This window comes from Arvicanthis niloticus, chromosome 14 (genome assembly GCF_011762505.2).
Source record: "Arvicanthis niloticus isolate mArvNil1 chromosome 14, mArvNil1.pat.X, whole genome shotgun sequence".
Lineage (NCBI taxonomy): Eukaryota > Metazoa > Chordata > Mammalia > Rodentia > Muridae > Arvicanthis > Arvicanthis niloticus.
The window spans coordinates 30,704,437-30,722,978 of record NC_047671.1 but is presented as its reverse complement, the minus strand read 5'-3'; the positions used below and the strand labels follow the sequence as shown (position 1 = coordinate 30,722,978).

At 42.8% G+C, this 18,542-nt stretch overlaps 1 protein-coding gene across 1 annotated transcript in view; it reads right to left on the bottom strand.

The window, feature by feature from the left end:
* Positions 1-1,427: 1,427 nt before the first annotated feature.
* Fbn2 (fibrillin 2) overlaps positions 1,428-18,542 on the bottom strand; it is a 208,441-nt gene continuing 191,326 nt past the window's right edge. Inside the window, exons 57-65 of the mRNA XM_034518514.2 lie at positions 17,159-17,365; positions 15,838-15,963; positions 14,168-14,290; positions 12,225-12,341; positions 11,509-11,637; positions 9,875-9,994; positions 4,842-5,073; positions 3,381-3,558; positions 1,428-1,916 (exon numbers count right to left, since the gene is read on the bottom strand). Of these exons, the coding sequence (XP_034374405.1) occupies positions 1,542-1,916; positions 3,381-3,558; positions 4,842-5,073; positions 9,875-9,994; positions 11,509-11,637; positions 12,225-12,341; positions 14,168-14,290; positions 15,838-15,963; positions 17,159-17,365 (1,607 nt within the window). The 3' untranslated portion in view covers positions 1,428-1,541. The remainder of the gene's footprint in view (positions 1,917-3,380; positions 3,559-4,841; positions 5,074-9,874; positions 9,995-11,508; positions 11,638-12,224; positions 12,342-14,167; positions 14,291-15,837; positions 15,964-17,158; positions 17,366-18,542) is intronic.

Genomic DNA, 18,542 nt, shown 5'->3' with positions numbered 1-18,542 from the left:
GATTACAAATTTACACTGTTTCTCTTTTTCTTTTTACTTATTAAAAACAAACAAATGAAACGAAACGAAAACAAAACAAAAGCCCCAAAACATTGGCTATAACTGGTTACTACTCTTTGGTCGACACCGGTGTGAGAGGATTGACTGTGTGTGCTTTGGCCATGTTGCTTCTAAGGTTTTTGTCACTCTTCCAGGGATGGCTTCTGGGGGCGGGGGGTTGGGGGGGAAGGATTCAGAGATGTGCTCTTATTGGGAGCTCCTGGTGTGGCATCTTTCCAAGTGGCTAAAGCAAACTAAACATCAATTCACTTTACAAACGTATTTCATACACAATAAGCTATGATAAAATGAGGCATATGGTGTATAACTACAGTATTAATGAAAATTCTAAAAAATAAAAAATAAAAAATAAAACCATGGGTTTAAAAAAAAAAAAAAAGAAAAACATCAACATATATTCCTTGGCTGCATGGCATGATTGTTTGCACACATGGCAATCCTGAAATAGTTTGAACATAATAAATGCACCATTTAATCTACGACAGCACCAAACGCAACAGAACGCCAGGGGTTCCTGCTCAAGGGAACGGCGGGTTCTTCAGCTGCCTAGGGGACCACAGGTGCGCAGCACGCCCTGGTAAGAATGAGGTGTTGTGGGAGGCACATGTGGATCCTTGAGGTTACGAGGAAGAAATACAGTACAGTTTGGCCTGCAGGGCTATCGGTCTCACAAGCAGTCAAGGTATTTTGCTACAGTGGTTGAGTTTCCTCTCCTGTTGCCTGGTGATTCTGCTGGTGTGAAATAGTGTCACGCGAGCTGCTCTGGCTTTCGTTTCCTTTAGACAGGATCAAACGAATTCCACATCTTTTAAATTATTGATTACACTGCCCATTCAGCTCCGCAAGACTTTCTTTGAAATAGTCAGGTGCGAACCAGTTGGAGGGCTGGCAGAAAAACTAAAGGAAAACATCTCTTGAATGTATTGGATTCTTTTTTTAAAAGCACCTCTAAAAGAAATAGCTCAAATTTATAAATCTAAGAAAAACAAGCGAGTTTCCCTTTTTGTTTACATAGTTTGTTCATTTCTCCATATATTACTGCATTAAAATAAATAAACATCTATATTTTTTTTAATTAGCAACTATAGCAAAATACCCAAAGTGTTATAGACTGCTAACAGGAAGAACGCTCACATTATTTTTGTGCATTTAGTGCCATATGCTGATCTCTTGAACATTTAGGTTTTTTTTTTTAATATATTTTAAAATGAAGTTATATAAAAAATACAGTAACTATGTTTGCCTTTGCACTCAAATCTTTGGCCATACCAGAGTCTAAGTTATCCTTTCCTGTGAGGGTCAACATCCCAAAGTCTGAATCAGGGAGGAAAGGAATACAAGTCCTTTTTTGGTTTTTTGTTTGTTTGTTTGTTTGTTTGGTTTTTTTTTTTCTTCTTCTTCAAAATTAGTCAGTGACATTCCAAACACTTTTGAAGGCTGGCTGTGCTGAGATCTGAGCTGGGACCCAAGTCTGCAAAGGGCTAATACAGCTGAATCTGCAACCTCATTCTGAGAGCCTCCCCCAGCACCCCCAGGAGGTAGTTGTCCTCATTGTGTTCCTCCAATTTCCTCAGCTCCTTCTTCCCGTAGAGAGGGATGCTGGTGATTTCCAGTGTGTATGTGCCGGGAGCGAGCTTCTTCTTGGCCGTGTGCAGGTAGCTGAGCCCATTCCTTTGGTGGATTCGGAAGATGCCATCCTCGTTCCCTTGGGAGATGACGTAACGGATGTGGTTGTTGAGGGGCTCAATGGCGGGGACCAGTTCTAGGATGTGCTCCTTGGAGCCAAGGCCGGAGAGGTTGAACTTCATGTTGACTGGGCTGTCCATGGCAACGCTTTCTAGGCTGATTTGCTCCACCTGAGGGAAAAAGTGAGAACACACTTAAGTTTATACAGGGCACAAGCTGGACTCAAAGGCCATCTGCAGCTGACGGTAGTCACAGAGGGAGGTTGAGGCTGTTCCCGGTCTGGCCATTTGCTGACTGCAAAAGAGGCTATTGCAAATTCCTGTCAGGGTGGGGAAAATCTTCACCCTGCAGAGGATGCCTGGTAAATCTTTCTGACTCATCCAACCTCAACAACATCATTAAAGTTATAGGACTTAGGTCACAGACAATAGTCGCATATCAGGTTCCTTTGACGGGTTTGTACAATATTATGCTTAAGATTAACTTTTAAGTTGAAAGACAGTTACTTTTCTTTGGTGTCGTGGCCACTGGTAGTTTGTCCATGTTTCAGTGGATGTCCCCATACACTATGTGTACATGAGTAGCACTAACTGTAACCAGTGGGACATTGACTAATGTTGTGTTGGGGGGGGGGGGTTCTCTTCAGGGAGTCAGAGGGGGAGAAGTGGGGGTTAATATGATCATAATACATTTATACGTGTGTAACATTCTCAAACATTTGAATGGAAAAGGACAATTTAAGAAATGAGTCTAATTTTATCTTTTGTGGGGGTCAACATGAGAAGTCTTATTGTTATTCAACAGCAGGCAGGCCTTGCACCCAGGGAAATCATCTCTGGGCTGAGAATTTTCTAGGCGCCTCAGTACTCAGATGACTTGGAGTCAGCTGCAGAGTGAGCCAGGATTGGCAAAAAGCTTGACCAGGTAGTATGAGCCAAATTTGTCACTTGGAGTGGGAGGTTAAGAATGCTGCCTTAGTTAGACAGGCCACAAAAAACAAACAAACAAACAAATAAACAAACAAGCAAAAAAAACCCTTAATGCTTTGATGTGGGTTTGTGCTTAAGTGAGGTTATGGTTACAGAAGCTTTGAGGAACCCATCATTATTTAGACAGAATTATGTTCCATGTACCACAACGGGAAGGTTTTATATCTTGATGAGCGATTTGTCATGGTTAAACATCGGGTTGGATAATTCCGTTTACTGAAAAATAAGTGTAACATTAACTTGCTATTTCAAAATAGTATCAGAAATTTTGGGGCTAAATTAGTATGGCCCTATAGATAAGGGAAGGTTCTGAGACCCAGAATTCTGAAGCACAGCCAGTTAGTTTATGTGTGTGTGCACGAGCGCACGCATGTATTGATGGGATCAATTCTCAGTAATATTAACTAAAAAGAGAGGTGGCTGGTGACATCATACTATCAGCAACATTCAGAGGTTGAGTTTTAATCCTCATTTTACAAGTGAAGGAGCTGAGGGAGAGGTTAGGTGCACATGTCCTAGGAGACACATGATCAGTGAGCAGGGCCAAGGAACACGTGTGTGTGTGAATGACCTTTTTTTCTTTTTTTTTTTCTTTTTCTTTTTTTGTTTTTGGCAAAGCAGGGCTTCTGCTCCACATCTACTCACGGCTGAGGCGGGCTCAGGCTCCTGCACGCTCCTCTTCCGCCGGCCATCTTTTTTGGCATAGCCATTGATTTTGCACTCGTAGCACGCTTCTGGGGACAGAGCGTTTTCCTCGTCCTCTGCCTCCGTATCCACCGACAGGTACTGTCCTTTGTTGAAGCCCATTCCCGAGACACAGTGTCTGTTTATGAGAAGCAAAACAGTCTTAGACATTACCATTAGCCTGGGCAGTCTAACTGTTTTCTAGAAACACAGAAGCAGGGAAGAAGCTGTAAACCAGGCGTTCTCATCCTGTGGCTCGCAACCCCCCCTGGGTCCGCCCAAGACCGTGGGACAATACAGATATTTATGTTATGATTCCTCACAGTAGCATGATTTCAGTTATAAGGTAGCAATGGAAATAAATGATTTTATGGTTGGGGCCTGGGGTTGGCACAACATGAGGAACTGTATTAATCACAAAACCTGATCTTTGTGGATCTGTTCTTTGCCACACAGAGGGAAAGATTTCCTCTTGCTTTGAAACAGCACAGTTCCTCTGAGGATGAGTCGTGGGCTTCCCCAGTTCTCAATCCTATATAGATTGAAGCACTTGAAAGTAGTCTCCTTAAGGAGGTAAGAAACAGCTATGAAAGCGCAGAGACGATGGTAAGGAAACTTGCTTCAGGAGCCTGAAGTGAGTTCTTACTGCTCAGGATAAGATCCCCGCTCTAATACTTGGTATTTCTGCACTCCTATTCTAGTTAGCAGAAGGAGGCAACGCATTAGCTCTAAAGTGAGCCTTGCCAAGCCCAGTCTTTTCTGTTATGTGTGACTGTATATCAGTGCTGGACAGATTGGTCCATGTCCCTTACTTAGTGCCTGCCAGACTTACTAATATTTCCAAAGAACATCACCCCTATTTACTTGTAAACCACACTCTCCTGTGTCCCTGAGGAGAGCAGTCTCAGTGGCATGGCACCACTCAAGACTTGTGCGTGGTAAGATCTGCTAAAGGTCAGTTACCCAAGGGGTAGCCAGCCTTGTGAGGGAAGCACTCTTCCCTCTCTGGGCAACATAGAACCAGATGAACAGAGAAAGAGACAAAGTCCTTCCTCAGGGGCTGCTGGGTTAGCACCTGCAGAAATCAGCAGAGAACCGCAGGGGAGGAAGTCATTTGCACATCTGTCTCTCACAGTCACAGTGGAGCTGTCTAAGCTTTGCATCTGGCCTTGAGTCAGGATGAACCAACGTCAGCCATTATGAGGACTAAGGACTGATGCCTCCATAGAAGCAAACATCCCAGGCTCTCCACAAAGGAAGTGATCCTACACTGCATGGTGCCTAAGTTCCAACGCTTTCACCTTTTGGGTTTCACATGTAGGGGTTCCAGTCCCCACCTTGCAGGGGTGGAAAGCAAGGCTGCCCAAATGCTCAGGAGAGAGGAAGAGTTACCCGTTGATGCTGTTGCGGACAATGTCTTACCCCTGTCCCACTCTGAAGTACCCTGGTGGGCAGCCGCAGAGGTAGCCACCTTCCGTGTTGGAGCAGCCGTAGCTGCATGGGTTCTTGGAGGAGGAACACTCGTTCACATCATGACAGGCGCTGGAGAACTGGTCAAAGGAGAACCCGGAGGGGCAGGCACACTTGTAACTCCCCAGGGTATTATAGCAGGAGGCAGAGCCACAAGCACCAGGGTTGGAACATTCATTCTCATCTGTTCAAAGAAAGAAAGAAAGAAAGAAGCCCTTATACAGGGAAGGGGCAGGGACAAAGGGAGATGAAGGTAGCGGTCTCCAAGGGCCTATCAGATCACAGGGCGGATAACTTTAAAAATACTCTTATGATGGACTTCAAGGCAATAAGAAGAGTTAATTAAAAAAAATATTACTCCAAAATATGTCTTTACATGTTTGAAAAAGACCCAACCCCCTGTACTGCTCGGCTCCACCCTACTGGTGCTATTTCTGAGCACCCTGGCAGCCTGTAGGGACAGATATGTGCAGCTTGCCTGATGAATAATTCTTTTATTCTCTTAACAAAGGGTTATTTCAAAAACCTTTAGGCAAAGACCTTTAGAATCCAGAGAGAAAACAGAGTGGCAGTTTCCAGGGAGACCGGCAGGGAGGAAGAGGTGATAGTGGCTATCAGTTATGGGGTTTCTCTTGGGGGGCAACGGAGACTATTGGGATTGATTCTTGCATACTCCTAGGAGAATACACCGAAACACTTTCAACTGACATTGTAAAAGGGTGAATTTTATAATACATGAACCATGTGGATTTTTAAAAAAGCCCATCATCTCTCTATCAGCATTTGTGCGCATTGGTCCTTAGCACTTCCTCCATCTCCTCATGCATGTAGGGAGGGAGTCTCGGAAAAATTCATTGCCCTCAGTGAAAATGATGAAAACGACCCTGACTGACTTATTGAACTAAAAGTGGTTTTAACTGCTCCAGACCTGCCTGGCACAGACGGTGCCTTCTGTAAGGATCATACCCTCCCCGCCATCACTGACCCTGATCTCTTACTGCTAAACTCTTACTGCTTAGCTCTGTTCCTCCCTAGGAAGCCTGGCAGGAGCATAATTACAGGTCTGCTTTCAGCTGCTGTTATCACAGGTTCAAGGCCCCAAGGTACTTTTGGGACTTATGAGGCTGCTTCTAAGTGTTTGGTCGATGAGACAGCCCTGGGTTTGACTCCTCTGAGCTATGTTATAACCCAGACTTCACACCGGGCAGGAATCACATCTGTTCCATGAAATTCTTTCCATTCCTGTGACTGCATGGGGAGTGTCGAGGGTCTGTGGACATATTTCAGCCCGAGTGCAAGCAGGCCCATCTGTGAGTGTGCATACCCCGGGAACACAATGATTACAGGGTGCTGCGGTGGGGACCTGCAGTGGCTCAGAGAGATTTCCTAGATGGAGTTGGGACTTGGCAGAAGCCTCTAGACAGGAAACTGAACTTTGTAAAGCACAGGATAAAGGCTGCTGAACAGGCAGGTATTAGGCATATTTTAATGTAATGTGCACAGTTGGAGAGTTAAATGAGACAGGTAAATGAAGAACTCTTAGCCACTGCATATAAAATATGGTCATTTGCCTAATATGTGAAATCTCCTGGCGTCTATTTTATGCACAGAAAATACATAAATTCTCAATAGGTTGGCTATGTCGGATCTGAATGTACCCACTGTTTTACTTCTATATTTGAGAGACTTGGAATTCTGCCTCAGAGCTTCATCCACTTTCATAATTAGTTCTCACATTAATATGTAGTATTTCTCTTCTAACATGGAATCTAAATTAGATTACAAGCTTAATGGCATGTTCTCACCGTGACTTTATTCAGGCATTGTGTAAGTCAGAAAAATCACCAAGAAAGCCAATTAATTTGGGTAAATTGAATTTAAACATTCCATTTACAAGAACATTTTAAAACAGGATTATGTTTCTGGAAGTACCCTGTGTTCTCATATTTTCATATGCTATAAATATATAACATGGTAACACTGTATGAACTTAGTTAAGTATGGGCTTGTTTGAGATATACTATGAATTGAAATGCCTTGTTTGGTTATGGTGGCATTGTTTTGGGAAAGCTTATAATATAGAAGGAACTGAAAGTTATCAACAGTAAATGGCCAGAAAGTTGCACACTGAAATATTTTCTTCATATGCAAATGTTTGTATCAGGTGCATGGTTTCAATTTCAAATGATCACAACACTTGCTGGTGGTTGAAAATGCTAGCTTCGTCTGTGTCCTAGGATGTTCTCTCAGTTCCCTGCAGTAACGAGCTGAAAACTTACAAAATGGGAGTTTGTATGAAAAGATTTCTCCAAATTGATCACTTTCAGAGACCGTTTACCCATCTTGAATGGGTCATACCATGAACAGAAGTATAAACTTTGGAGTTTGTCTATTTGAGGGAGTCTGATGTACTGACTGAAACGTTCGACTGTTCACCAGGAGAAGACTACAGGAAAGTCCTCTGTCCCCTCCCTCTAGTCACAGGGTATTTATACCAACAGACACAGACAATCTGAACTTGGTCCTAGTTCTTATCACTCTAATTTATTGCGTTTGTCAGATTCCTGGTGGGGGTAATTTAACTCTATTTCTGCCATATCTTTGAGCTATAATTCCAGTTATGTCATGTGACTTAATTAAAAGCAAGAACAGTATCTGTTTTATCAGAGGTGAGCTGAATCTCTGGAGGGATCCAGCACCTCTGCAATTTTGTCTCTGTCTATCAAAGGGGTGACTGCCTAAAGTTAATCATTTTAAGAAAGGAAAGCTAACTCCTGTAAGTGGGGATACCTGTTTATGTGCTTCAAGTTCCCTTCCTTGACCAGTGTTTTTTTTTTTTTTTTTTTTTGAGACTGGGTCTCACAGGCCTTGGATCCTCCTGCTTCAGTCTGTAGGTGCTGGCACTGCAGGTAAATGCTACCACGCCTCATCCTTGAAAGCGCTGTTGCTCTGAACAAGCTGTTTCTCAGATTAGAAGCCTTGCAGGACTGGGTCTAGACTCTGGAGGTCTAGGCTAAATAAAGCACTTAACTCAAGGAACTCGTTGAAAGGAAACCGGGATGGTACCTCAGCATTTCAAGCCGCACACAGGCCATTCTTCACAGAAACTCCAAAGTTACTAAAGGCTTGTGCAGATGGTTTCGCAGTGGATGTTTACAGATCAAAACATTAAGAAGTATAAAAACCTGAATTGGTGACTTCTATGTGTTCTAATTTCTTTTCAAGTTTTTCTTGAAACCAAGAATTCTATGTAAACTGACTACTAGAGAATCATTCTTCTGCCTTAAGTTCCACAGAACTAACCATAAAGTCTGCAGTCCTTACTAAAACGATGGGTCCGGGAGTTTACAAACACCATAATAATAAAGTTCTACATCATCTTTGGTAGTCAAAACCACTATTTTCAATATTCTAAAGGGCTTGACAGCACATGGCTTCAGTATATGAATATATCAGGGCTTAAGGATTTCTACATTTTTTTTCCATTAAGAAAAATGAAAGAAGTGAATTATATTTACAAAATAGTTTTGATTGGTTGTTTAACTCAATGCTTTGATAATCATTTAAAGCTTTAGCCTTACCTTTCTTTGCTAACTGCATGTTTTCAAAATTATTTGTTCATTTTTTTTTTTTTTAGTTAGTGTGTAAAACAATGGTTTCATTTGTGACACTTCCCCACACACCATCATTAGGCCTTGCTCTGAATCACAGGCTGTCTGCCTCTCCTCCCAAAGATGTGCATATCTGGTGTGGTGAAGCATCTGCCCCTGGCCTGGCAGAAGGCCACAGTCCAGACAAGAAGAACTCCGTGGACCTCGTTTCTCTTATGAAATGCTTGGTTTTCCTCTCAGCTCGTTAAGCTCCCATTAGAAAATTCTTTTGAGAGGAACATAAAAGATCACATCAAATCAATTTGTTTGGTGGATCATTACAGCACATTTGAATGACATGTATAGTATCTTAAATCACTTCAGAGACAAACAAGCAGTCTGCTACTCTCTGGGGGAGCTCTGCTTCTCTCACAATGTGTTGGACAAGGCAGCTATGGAGTATGTTCAAATAGAGCCAAGAAATTGGGCATATGCTCAGTCAGTCTACTTGGGAAGAATAACGGTCTCTTTGATCAGTGGTTTCTTATGGGGAGAATGTCTGTGATGACTATCAGTGCGGAGACTAGAACAGAATGCCTGTTTTGTTTTCTTTTATAAACATTTTTGTCTGGACTTGTCAGCAGCATTTGTTCTGACCAGTTGCTTTCTCTTTGTTAAAGCAACATTGCAATACTCATTAAATCTACGTGATACATGAGGACAGAAGGATAGTCCTTGGGGGCTTAGAAGTACTAGCCAGGCACAGTGATGTATGCCTGAAGCCCTTACCCTGGGAAGCAGAGGTTGCAGGATCAAGGACAGCCTGGGACTACATAGCAAGTTATAGACAAGCCTGGAGTATAGGAGGTCCTGTCTCAAAAGGATGGAGAGGGCCCTTTAGATTTATTCCAGGGTAATGGGTGAACACTGCCATGAACTAAATCTAACACATTACTAATGAAAAGCAGCAAAGCATGGCAAATGTAGATGATGCTTTTGACACCACCGTTGATGTCACAGTACATCAAAAGTCAAAATGGCTACACCTCTAGTTGATGTACCTTTAAATATTCCAAAAACATGTTTATGATGGATTTTGTCACATGCACAAGTACAGAGACAAGCACAATAAAAACCCAGTGTGCAGCAATGTTTTTATGCAGACTTCTTCTGTCCACCTTTTTAACAGTACGTAGGGGTGGGATAGAACCCTGGGCCTTACACATGCTAGGCAAGTGCTCTTCCACTGAGCTAACTCTAACCCTCTCGCACACTAAGCTTAAATGGTTAAACTGGTCTTAGGAGTCTGTACTACAACTATAACATCTATTATCCAGTTCACTCAGACACTGAGGTTGAGAAAAGCCAAGTTCTGGGCCACCAAGGAATGCTCACCAACACACTGATTCCACTGGTAGTGCTGGACGTAGCCCTGCGGGCAGCCGCACCGATAACCTCCCAGGATGTTCTGGCAGCCATGTTGGCACCTGTGGTTTCCGTCACACTCATCAACATCTGCAAAAGCAACCCAAGTACAGTCTTCACATTCCCTTGGCAAAGGCATCCCAAATGCAACCTTTCAGAGAACAAATAAACAATGCACGGCCTATGGGGGACTGGGCTTTTCTTCAACATGGTTATTGGTCAGTGATGGTGCAAAGAACGGCTGAGATAAGAAACCACCTTATTCTTATGCTGTCCACCAAACCACAGCACATCAGTGCTGTGAGTAACAGTGTAATTTCAATAGGTCAACCGTAGTTGCCACAAATGTGGTACATTTTGAATTGACTAGCTCCATATGGTAAGATTTATTAGATAAATAATACATATTTGCATTAAAGATGGTAGTTGATTCAAAAGTGATTCATGTGTAATCCCCATTGTGGGGAAGATACCAATACTATGGAGTTATCTATAAAGTACAATGGTTTTGCATGCAGAACTTTTTATTGTCAGTCAAGACTAATTAAATGCAAATCCTTTTTAAGTATTTGAATATGCTGTTATTTTTAGGCAAGATGTGGTACTACATATGGAATAATTTCTTTGTTAATATATGCATACACGTTTGGAATGACAACGAAGGCTTTGAAATCTACCCTAAAAAGGGTAAAATAAAATTGGCATGTCTGATGTGTGTGTGTAACAAATTTACATGGATAATTAATAAATGGTATCTTATGTGGACGGTCATGAGCTGAATTCACACATGGCAGGCAGCTGTAGGTTCAGAATGCTTTCAATGTCTATTGATTTCAAGTACAAAAATTAAAATTAAAATTTTAAAATAAAAATGGCTGAAAAGTGCATACAAAAGTCTTATCATTTGTACAAAGAGCATATTTAATATTTTGACTGTATTTAGAGTGGAAACCACATATTTCTAGGAATACCCTAAAAAAGGATAACTAACTGGACAATATAAATTATAACACAATATAAAATCGTAAAGGTGACATGACTGGCCTCATAATCTGACACATGCAACACTAAACGTATCCACCCTCCTGCACACAGGCACGCGCCAGGTAAACACCAAAGACCCCCATGTGATAGTTTTCTTACATTTCCCCCAATCAGCTGTTCTTTTGGATTTCCAAAGGGAAAAATACCTATTTGATGGGAAGCACCATTGGTGCAGAGTTTAAGTATTATTTTTGTCTGTGTATATGTATGTGGTGTGTACGCATATGCATATGCACGTTCTTTAGTGCATGGGCAAATGTGTCCATGTAGGGAGTGGTGTGTGTGTGTGTGTAAACGTGTGTCTGTGTATATATTGCTGTATTGTGCTCTACCTTGTATATTGAGGCAGGGTCTTTGGCTAAATCCAGACCATGCTGATTCCTCTAGTCTAGCTATCCAGCTGGCTCTACAGATTCCAATCCTGCCTCTAGGGCATGGGGATTACAGAAGAGGTTCCATGCCTACTTGGCATTTACCTGGGTGCTAGGGATCTGAACTCGGGCTTTATGCAACCATTTCTGAAGCCCCGACATTCAGGATTCCTGTGCGTGTGGACTCACCTTCACAGTTCAGCCCAGAGGCATCCAGAGAGAACCCTCTTTGGCATTCGCAGCTGAAGCTCCCAGGAGTGTTCTGACAGATTCCCTTTGCTCCACAAAGGGAAGGCTGAGACCCGCATTCATTGTTATCTAGCAAAGCGACACAACAGAGGGAGAGTCAAGCTTCCTGGCTATGTGGTATATCAATTAAATCTCACCATGTGAAGTAAACTGAGGAGCATACACCTATGTTTTCGTTCTGTGGGGAAAGAATTTTAGACTATGTCAGATCAGAATTTATTAATCAGGGTAGCATGAAACGTGTGTTATTCAGTGACTTGTAACTGGAATGTATTTTAGAGTTATTAGAGGCACCATTTTAGATAATATAGACTAAGGATCTCCTAAAATGTGCTTTCTATACTAAAACTGAAAAATTCCAGTACAGCCTTTAATCATATGTTATCTGAGCATCAAAGCTGTATTTGGAATGTGAGACTGAGGCACAGCTTACAACAGGCCTGCTATACAAATGCATGCAGGACTTCCTCCTCGATCTAACACGGTAGCTGCACTGAGGATGCGATGCTGAGACCCCATATACTGTGGACACTGTATGTGCAAACACATGTCCACGCCTTCTTCCCATGGATGCTGTTCTTGTCAGGAAACATCCATATCCTTGGCCAGACTGAGCCGTAGTCATGCACCTACCCGATGTCTGGGATTTGCCTTACCAATGCAAGCAGTGTGATGCTGGGTGAAACCAGGCGGACATTTACAGGTGAACCCTCCAAGGGTGTTGACGCAGAGGAACTGGCAGTTGTGCTGTTTGGTTTGACATTCATCGAGGTCTGAAACGACAGAGAAGCCCAGGACAAGTCATGCATTTTCTGTGGAGGAAATGGGCTTAAACTTCAGCTGCAGCCTGTAGGCTCCCATATGCATACAAGGAAGGGTTTGAATGTGCAGAGTAAGCAGCCCGAGTATAGAAGGCCACCAACTGGGACAGGGTGGTTAAGGGGTTATAAGGCAAAGTTTTCTTAAAATAAGAAACTGGATGGCCAAAACACAGCAGGTCCACAATTTTCAAAGGTAACATGGAAAAGTTGTCCCCCTCGTAGTTAATGTGGTTTGGTACATAGATAGTTATGTATTTTTATTAAAGGGAATATTAAATATTAAATAAAGCAGAATTTGGGAATGGAGGGAGGTTTACCAGATCCAAATGGGAACATCATTACTTAGAAGAAGTAAAATCATAAGCTTCTGCTGGGCAGCGGTGGTGCATGCCTTCAATCCTAGTACTTGGAAGGCAGAGGCAGGAGGATTTCTATGAGTTCAAGGCCAACCTGGTTTACAGAGTAGGTTCCAGGACAGATGAGGCTACACAGAGAAACCCGCTTTTAAAATGGAAAACAGACACTCACTCCCCTTGCCTCTCCAGTCAAAACCAGAACAACTGTAAATTTAGAATGAATATCTGGACTCTTCTAATAGGAAACTCAAAATCTGATTTTGATTTGAGTAAAACCTAATTTGGGAAAAATAAAAACATTCAAAGTAAGTACCCTGTACAGTGGAAGGTATGAGTTCCACACATTTTACAGACATTGTGCAAAAGGTCAGTTCGGCCGAACCATTTCTCTAAACGGGTTTAAGAAAATCCCAGCACTTGTTACATTTTTGTGTGTAATTATTATTATTATTTTTTAATCCAGCTTGGAAAGAGACCTTGCTTCACAGAGAATACAGTTGAATCCTCTATTTGGTCCATTAGTATCAAGCTTAGAAGTGCTCCTATAAAATCAAACACAGTTTGCCACTGAAGCCATTTTAGTGATCAGATTGGCATGCTAATTACTTTTCATACAGAGTGTGCACAAATTAACGCACGCTGACCTTTCTGCAGTAAATGCAGATGATGCCCGTAAGACTGAGGTGGAGCCTGAGGTTAGCAGCAACCAAAACTCCGGCTCCTGATGGTTCTTAGCAACTCTTGAGTCAATGTTTTTTAATGAAAAACTTACCATATGAATGAATGGATTATGGTATTTTCCTAAACGTGTAACTTGCTCAAATTTACCACCCCATTGTCTCTTCTTGTTTCTCCCTCTCTCCTCTGACCACCTTCCCGCAAAGTGTTCTGCACTTGCATGCCAGGCATTTTTTTTAAGTATTATTTTAAAAGTTTTAAAATACTATTTAGGATAGCATACAAAGTAGTGGGTTTTATTATGACATTTTTATACTCCTTAAAAAAAAGTCTAGATTCTGTATATATCAGAAAACATGATGTTTGCATTCCTGAGGCTGGATGATTTTGCTTAATGTGATGACAACCAGTTCTAGCCACTTTCCTTTGAAGTAAATTTGAGGTTCCTGGCTGAAAAAAAAAATACTTCTTTGCGCGCACACACACACGTGCTTGAGAGGGCATGTGAGTGTGCTTGTGTGTGCACATCTGTGCATATGTGCAGACTTTATTTTTCTTCATTTCTAAGGAGCAACATACTTTAATTTAGATATTTTAAAGTCCCCCTTCTTTCTATAATAGGAGCCCTGGTACTGTTTTCTGTGAAGCAGCTTTTTAACGTAGGGGAAGTGTGTGCTATAAGGCTGGTATGCAAATGTTACAGAAGAAAGAGATATGGGCATTGGCTGCCAGGGCTCCCCTCACCTTTGCATGTCTTTCCATCTTCCTGCAGGACATACCCCCGTGGGCAGGAGCACTGGTAACTGCCCTCCGTGTTCTTGCAGATGAAGTTGCATGGCTTTGGAGACTGCGAACACTCATCCAGGTCTAAGTAGAGGAAAGACCAACATGAGAGTCTCGGTTATGAGGAACGACCAGCCTCTCCATTCCCCCTACACTCTCAGTCCATCCTTCTTGCTTTCCCTATGTAACACACAGTGAATCCAGCCAGCAAGAAATGACACTTACGACAGTTTTCTCTAAAGTAGCAGACTGGCTTACTTTGAGGATTGGTGCATGGATCTTGGCTAGCTTCTGTAATGTCTAGACAACTGTCTGGACTCAAAAAAAAAAAAAAAAAAAAAAACCAAACCCAAGAAACTCTTCAACTTAATCAGGCTGGACTAGACCTTAGGAGCACTCTCATTTCTTCTTGTCTCTCCAGTGTGGGTTTGTGCCGAGCCAGTGGCTCCCTGTGGCAGCGTCTCACAGATGCTCTCTGGACCCTGTCTCCTGTCAGGGTCTCACCACTTTCCCCTGTTCCTTTTGTTTGGCCCCAGGGTGGGGTTACATAGGCTCTGGAAAACTCTGCTTTGTGGCCTTTCTACACCCCACTGTCCACTTACAGCAGTGGTTCTCAACCTTATGATGGTCACGACCATCAGTCGTGGCGGTCTTAGGAACTGAGACACTGCTCCTCTATAAAATGACAATTATGGAGTAGCAACACAAATAATTTTATGGATGAGGGGTGGTGGAGGTCAGCACAACATGAGGGTCTCAGCATTAGGAAGGTTGAGAACCACAGACTGACAGAATCTGTTGCTAAGCCATACTTGGTCTGTCCTCTTGGGGCTATGCCAGCTCTTTACTGCCAGGCCTGTGACTGAAGCTAGACAATCTTCATTTCCTCCACAGAGCTCACTGGATGGATGGATGGCTGCTGAGCCCACTCCCAGCTACTCCCCTGTCTGTTGTGTGATTAAAATACTTCTGTGGAGCTTAACATTTATAAAATTGGTAATTTAAAAGCGTGTCACATAAACTGAGGAAATAGAGATCAAGAGGGGCTTGAAAGGTTACACCAGGGCTCCCCCACAGCCTTCTGTTTGTCAGAAAACGGAATGGATCAGATGGTTACAAATTAAAGAAGAGAAATATTGTGTAGACAGCCGAAGGATGGTGCGGTAAGACTTGATTTGTAAAGAGAGATTTTAGATGATGCTTAGTTGCTCTATTCATGAGAAGCTGTTAAAAAATGAGTTCCACTTCACACACTGGACACGGGATCCACAAGAAAAGCCCATTTTTTCTTTATCAAATAGACACATTTGTAGATTTTAAATTAAAATAGAAAATGTCAAAAGTGTATTTTTCAATTGTTATGTTTCCCCCACTGCAACAGAATCTGAGATGACCTGGACCCTGTGTCCCACACAGCTAAACCAACCAACCAACAAACCAACCAACCAACCAACCAACCAACCAGCCAGCCAGCCAGCCAACCAACCAACCAAGAGCTCTGTCATTAAGAGGAGCATTACTGAAATGTCTGGCCAGCGTAGTGCAAGCTACACAGGCCAGCGCTCCCTTGACTGTGCTTGGTCCATAGGAAGCAGGAGTTGCCAGACCCTGGGTGCATGACCACATCTTACCTACACAGGCTGTTCCACTGATGTCCGTGGTGTAGCCGACCTTGCAGAAGCACCGGAACGAGCCCATGGTGTTGACGCACTGGCCATTAGCACAGAGGCTAGGCATTACCTTACACTCATCGATATCTGTAGAGCAAGAAAATAATAAAGAATAAAGGATAGAAGCCAATGTGTGTGCAGTGGAGACAGCTGGAAGTGAGAAGGGGTTCAGGGGCTGGCGTGAGGTGGAATGCCCAGAGAAGTTCTGGAAAAGTCCCTTTTCACTTCTCAGGGAAAGGCAACCTGGGAGGGAAACAGACAGATCTGAAGAGTCAGGGAGAGAGAAACAAGGGAGGGCTACACTGGAAGGCTCATGCCAGACTGTTCATTTTGCATTCTAAGCGGGAGTTAAGATTTTTGGTACATTTTAGAAAGATGCCGCTTCAAATCTGTGATCATTTACTACACATAGGCTTGGCTTTCCAGTTCCCACCTGCCTTAAGACTCTGAAGGAAGGCTTCAGTTGGCAGTCAGGTAACGGGGCTGGGAGTCTGCACAGCAATGGAGGAAACCAGTTTATCTTTCATAACATCCACAGACCACTTGGTAGCATACACACAAAAAAGTGGAAACCTCTAGTTAATTATGAAACCCACCAGCGTGGAGGTAGCCTGAGGATAGAGTGAATTCCTACCGACACGCAGCTGAGCACCGTTCCTTTAAACAAGGCAAGCGCAGTTTGGAGGTTATCAGTGCCCCAAGGCCTTTGCGGTCAGATAGGGTTTTCCCATGTTTTTTGGGACATTATTTATCATTACCATAGTTGTGTGCTTCTGTTTCTTCCTCTGTTAAGTGAGAATAGTAAAATCTCCCCTGGGTTCGACATAGGAATAATCTCTTAAATTTTGTGAAGCATGCATGGGCTGGGGAGATAATCAGTGGGTAAGGTGTTTGCCTTGTAAGCATGGAGGTATGAGTTAGATCCCCAGACCCTGCATGTTAAAAGGCCAGGGGTGGTAGGGTAGATGAAAACAGCGAATCCCTGAGGCGCACAGGACAGCCAGCCTGGCCTGCTTGAAGAGTTCCTCTGGCCCCCATGCACAGCTGTACACAAGTGCGTATGCACTTACACACACACACACACACACACACACACACATACACACACACACACACCCCTGTATACAGCATTAGGCAAGAATATTCTCTAGATTCGTTTATAGAATACCAGACTTTCAGACAGAATTCTGATAAAATTACCTTTTTACATTTCATTTACATTAATTAGGATGTATAAAATCCACTGGACTGATACAACACCTTAAGTCCCTCAGCACATTACCTCTTCCATCAGTGGCGTATCCTGGGCCGTGAGGACATATCTTTTTGTACTGGGCGGTTCCAGGAAGTGGGCACAGCTCACACTGGTGGCCCCAGCCTCGGCCTCCGTCGCAGCAGCATTCCGACTTTGTGACAAGGTTGCGGCTACTGGAGGCCATCTGACACATTGTCTGCAGTACCTCTGCGAAGCACAGACCCTGGCGGTTGTCTGGAGCAGAACAGAAGATGAGAGTCAAGGCCAGGTATCGGTCAGCTTGGTTTTCAATGGACCATCATGCTCTCTTTCCTGGCAAAACCTTCAAAACTCAGAGTATTCTTCTTGGGTGAACAGCCGATGCTTAGCGATTGTTTGTTGACAATACCCCCCATGGTGTTTATACTATGAACTGAGTATTAAACTTGACAAAAGTTATTCGATGGAATATTGAATAAATTATTCAATAGAAATAGAATTATATTCTTTTCAATTCAATGAAAGTCATAGGCAAATGGTTAGGAGCTGTGTTCCCAGAGAACCTAAGAGGAAGAAACATTGGATCAAGCTTTTTCCTGTTAGAGAAAGTGATGAAATGAAGAATAAAGTCAAGACTACGTTATGAGTGTGGTAGTTATTCTATTACTGTCTATAGTGAAAGGACTTAGTGCGTTGTAGATGGCAGATTAATGTAAGTACAGGGGCTTCTGTGACGTAAGCATGGAGAAAAATCTTCAGTACCGTTTCATAAGCCAACTGTTCTAGTAAAACCGTAATATGAGCAGAAAGCAGTGTTTTCCTTGTAGGGTGTCTTTAAAGACATATGACTGTTTAAGATCTAGATTGGAGACAACAGGAAATAAAGTACATTGCTGGGTATAAAAGTATCCCTAGGACCGGCAACGGCAGGCTGATGAGCATATGATGCTTGACCCCACCGGGCCACCCACCAGTTGATCCATCATCCTCTGTATCTCTCTCTGGTTCCTTTAAAGTTGACCACATCCTAGTTTACAGCGGCCACCAGTAACTGCTACAGGGTATATATTTCAGCATTGGTTTGGTGGGCTATAGTGCCCATGAGGTTATATTCCCAATTAAAAATTATTTTGTCAAGCATTTTTTTTTTTTCTGGGCCGTAATGTAAAAATTAACCCCCGCTGCGCTTTTGAAACGTGTGGTGTTTGCTCTGCAGTAGTATTGGGAGAGCTTACCTCACACTGAAAATATTTTCTTTTTGGAATTAAATCATCTCCTGATGTCAGTCTTACTGAAGTCACATTTTCCACAGAGCTTAACTAACCTCCCTTTTGGAAAGACTGTTTCAGGTTGTTACTTACGTTACATGGGCATGTAAGGCGCAGGCATATGATGGATACATCATTTTAATAGATGTATCTCTGTGGACCGA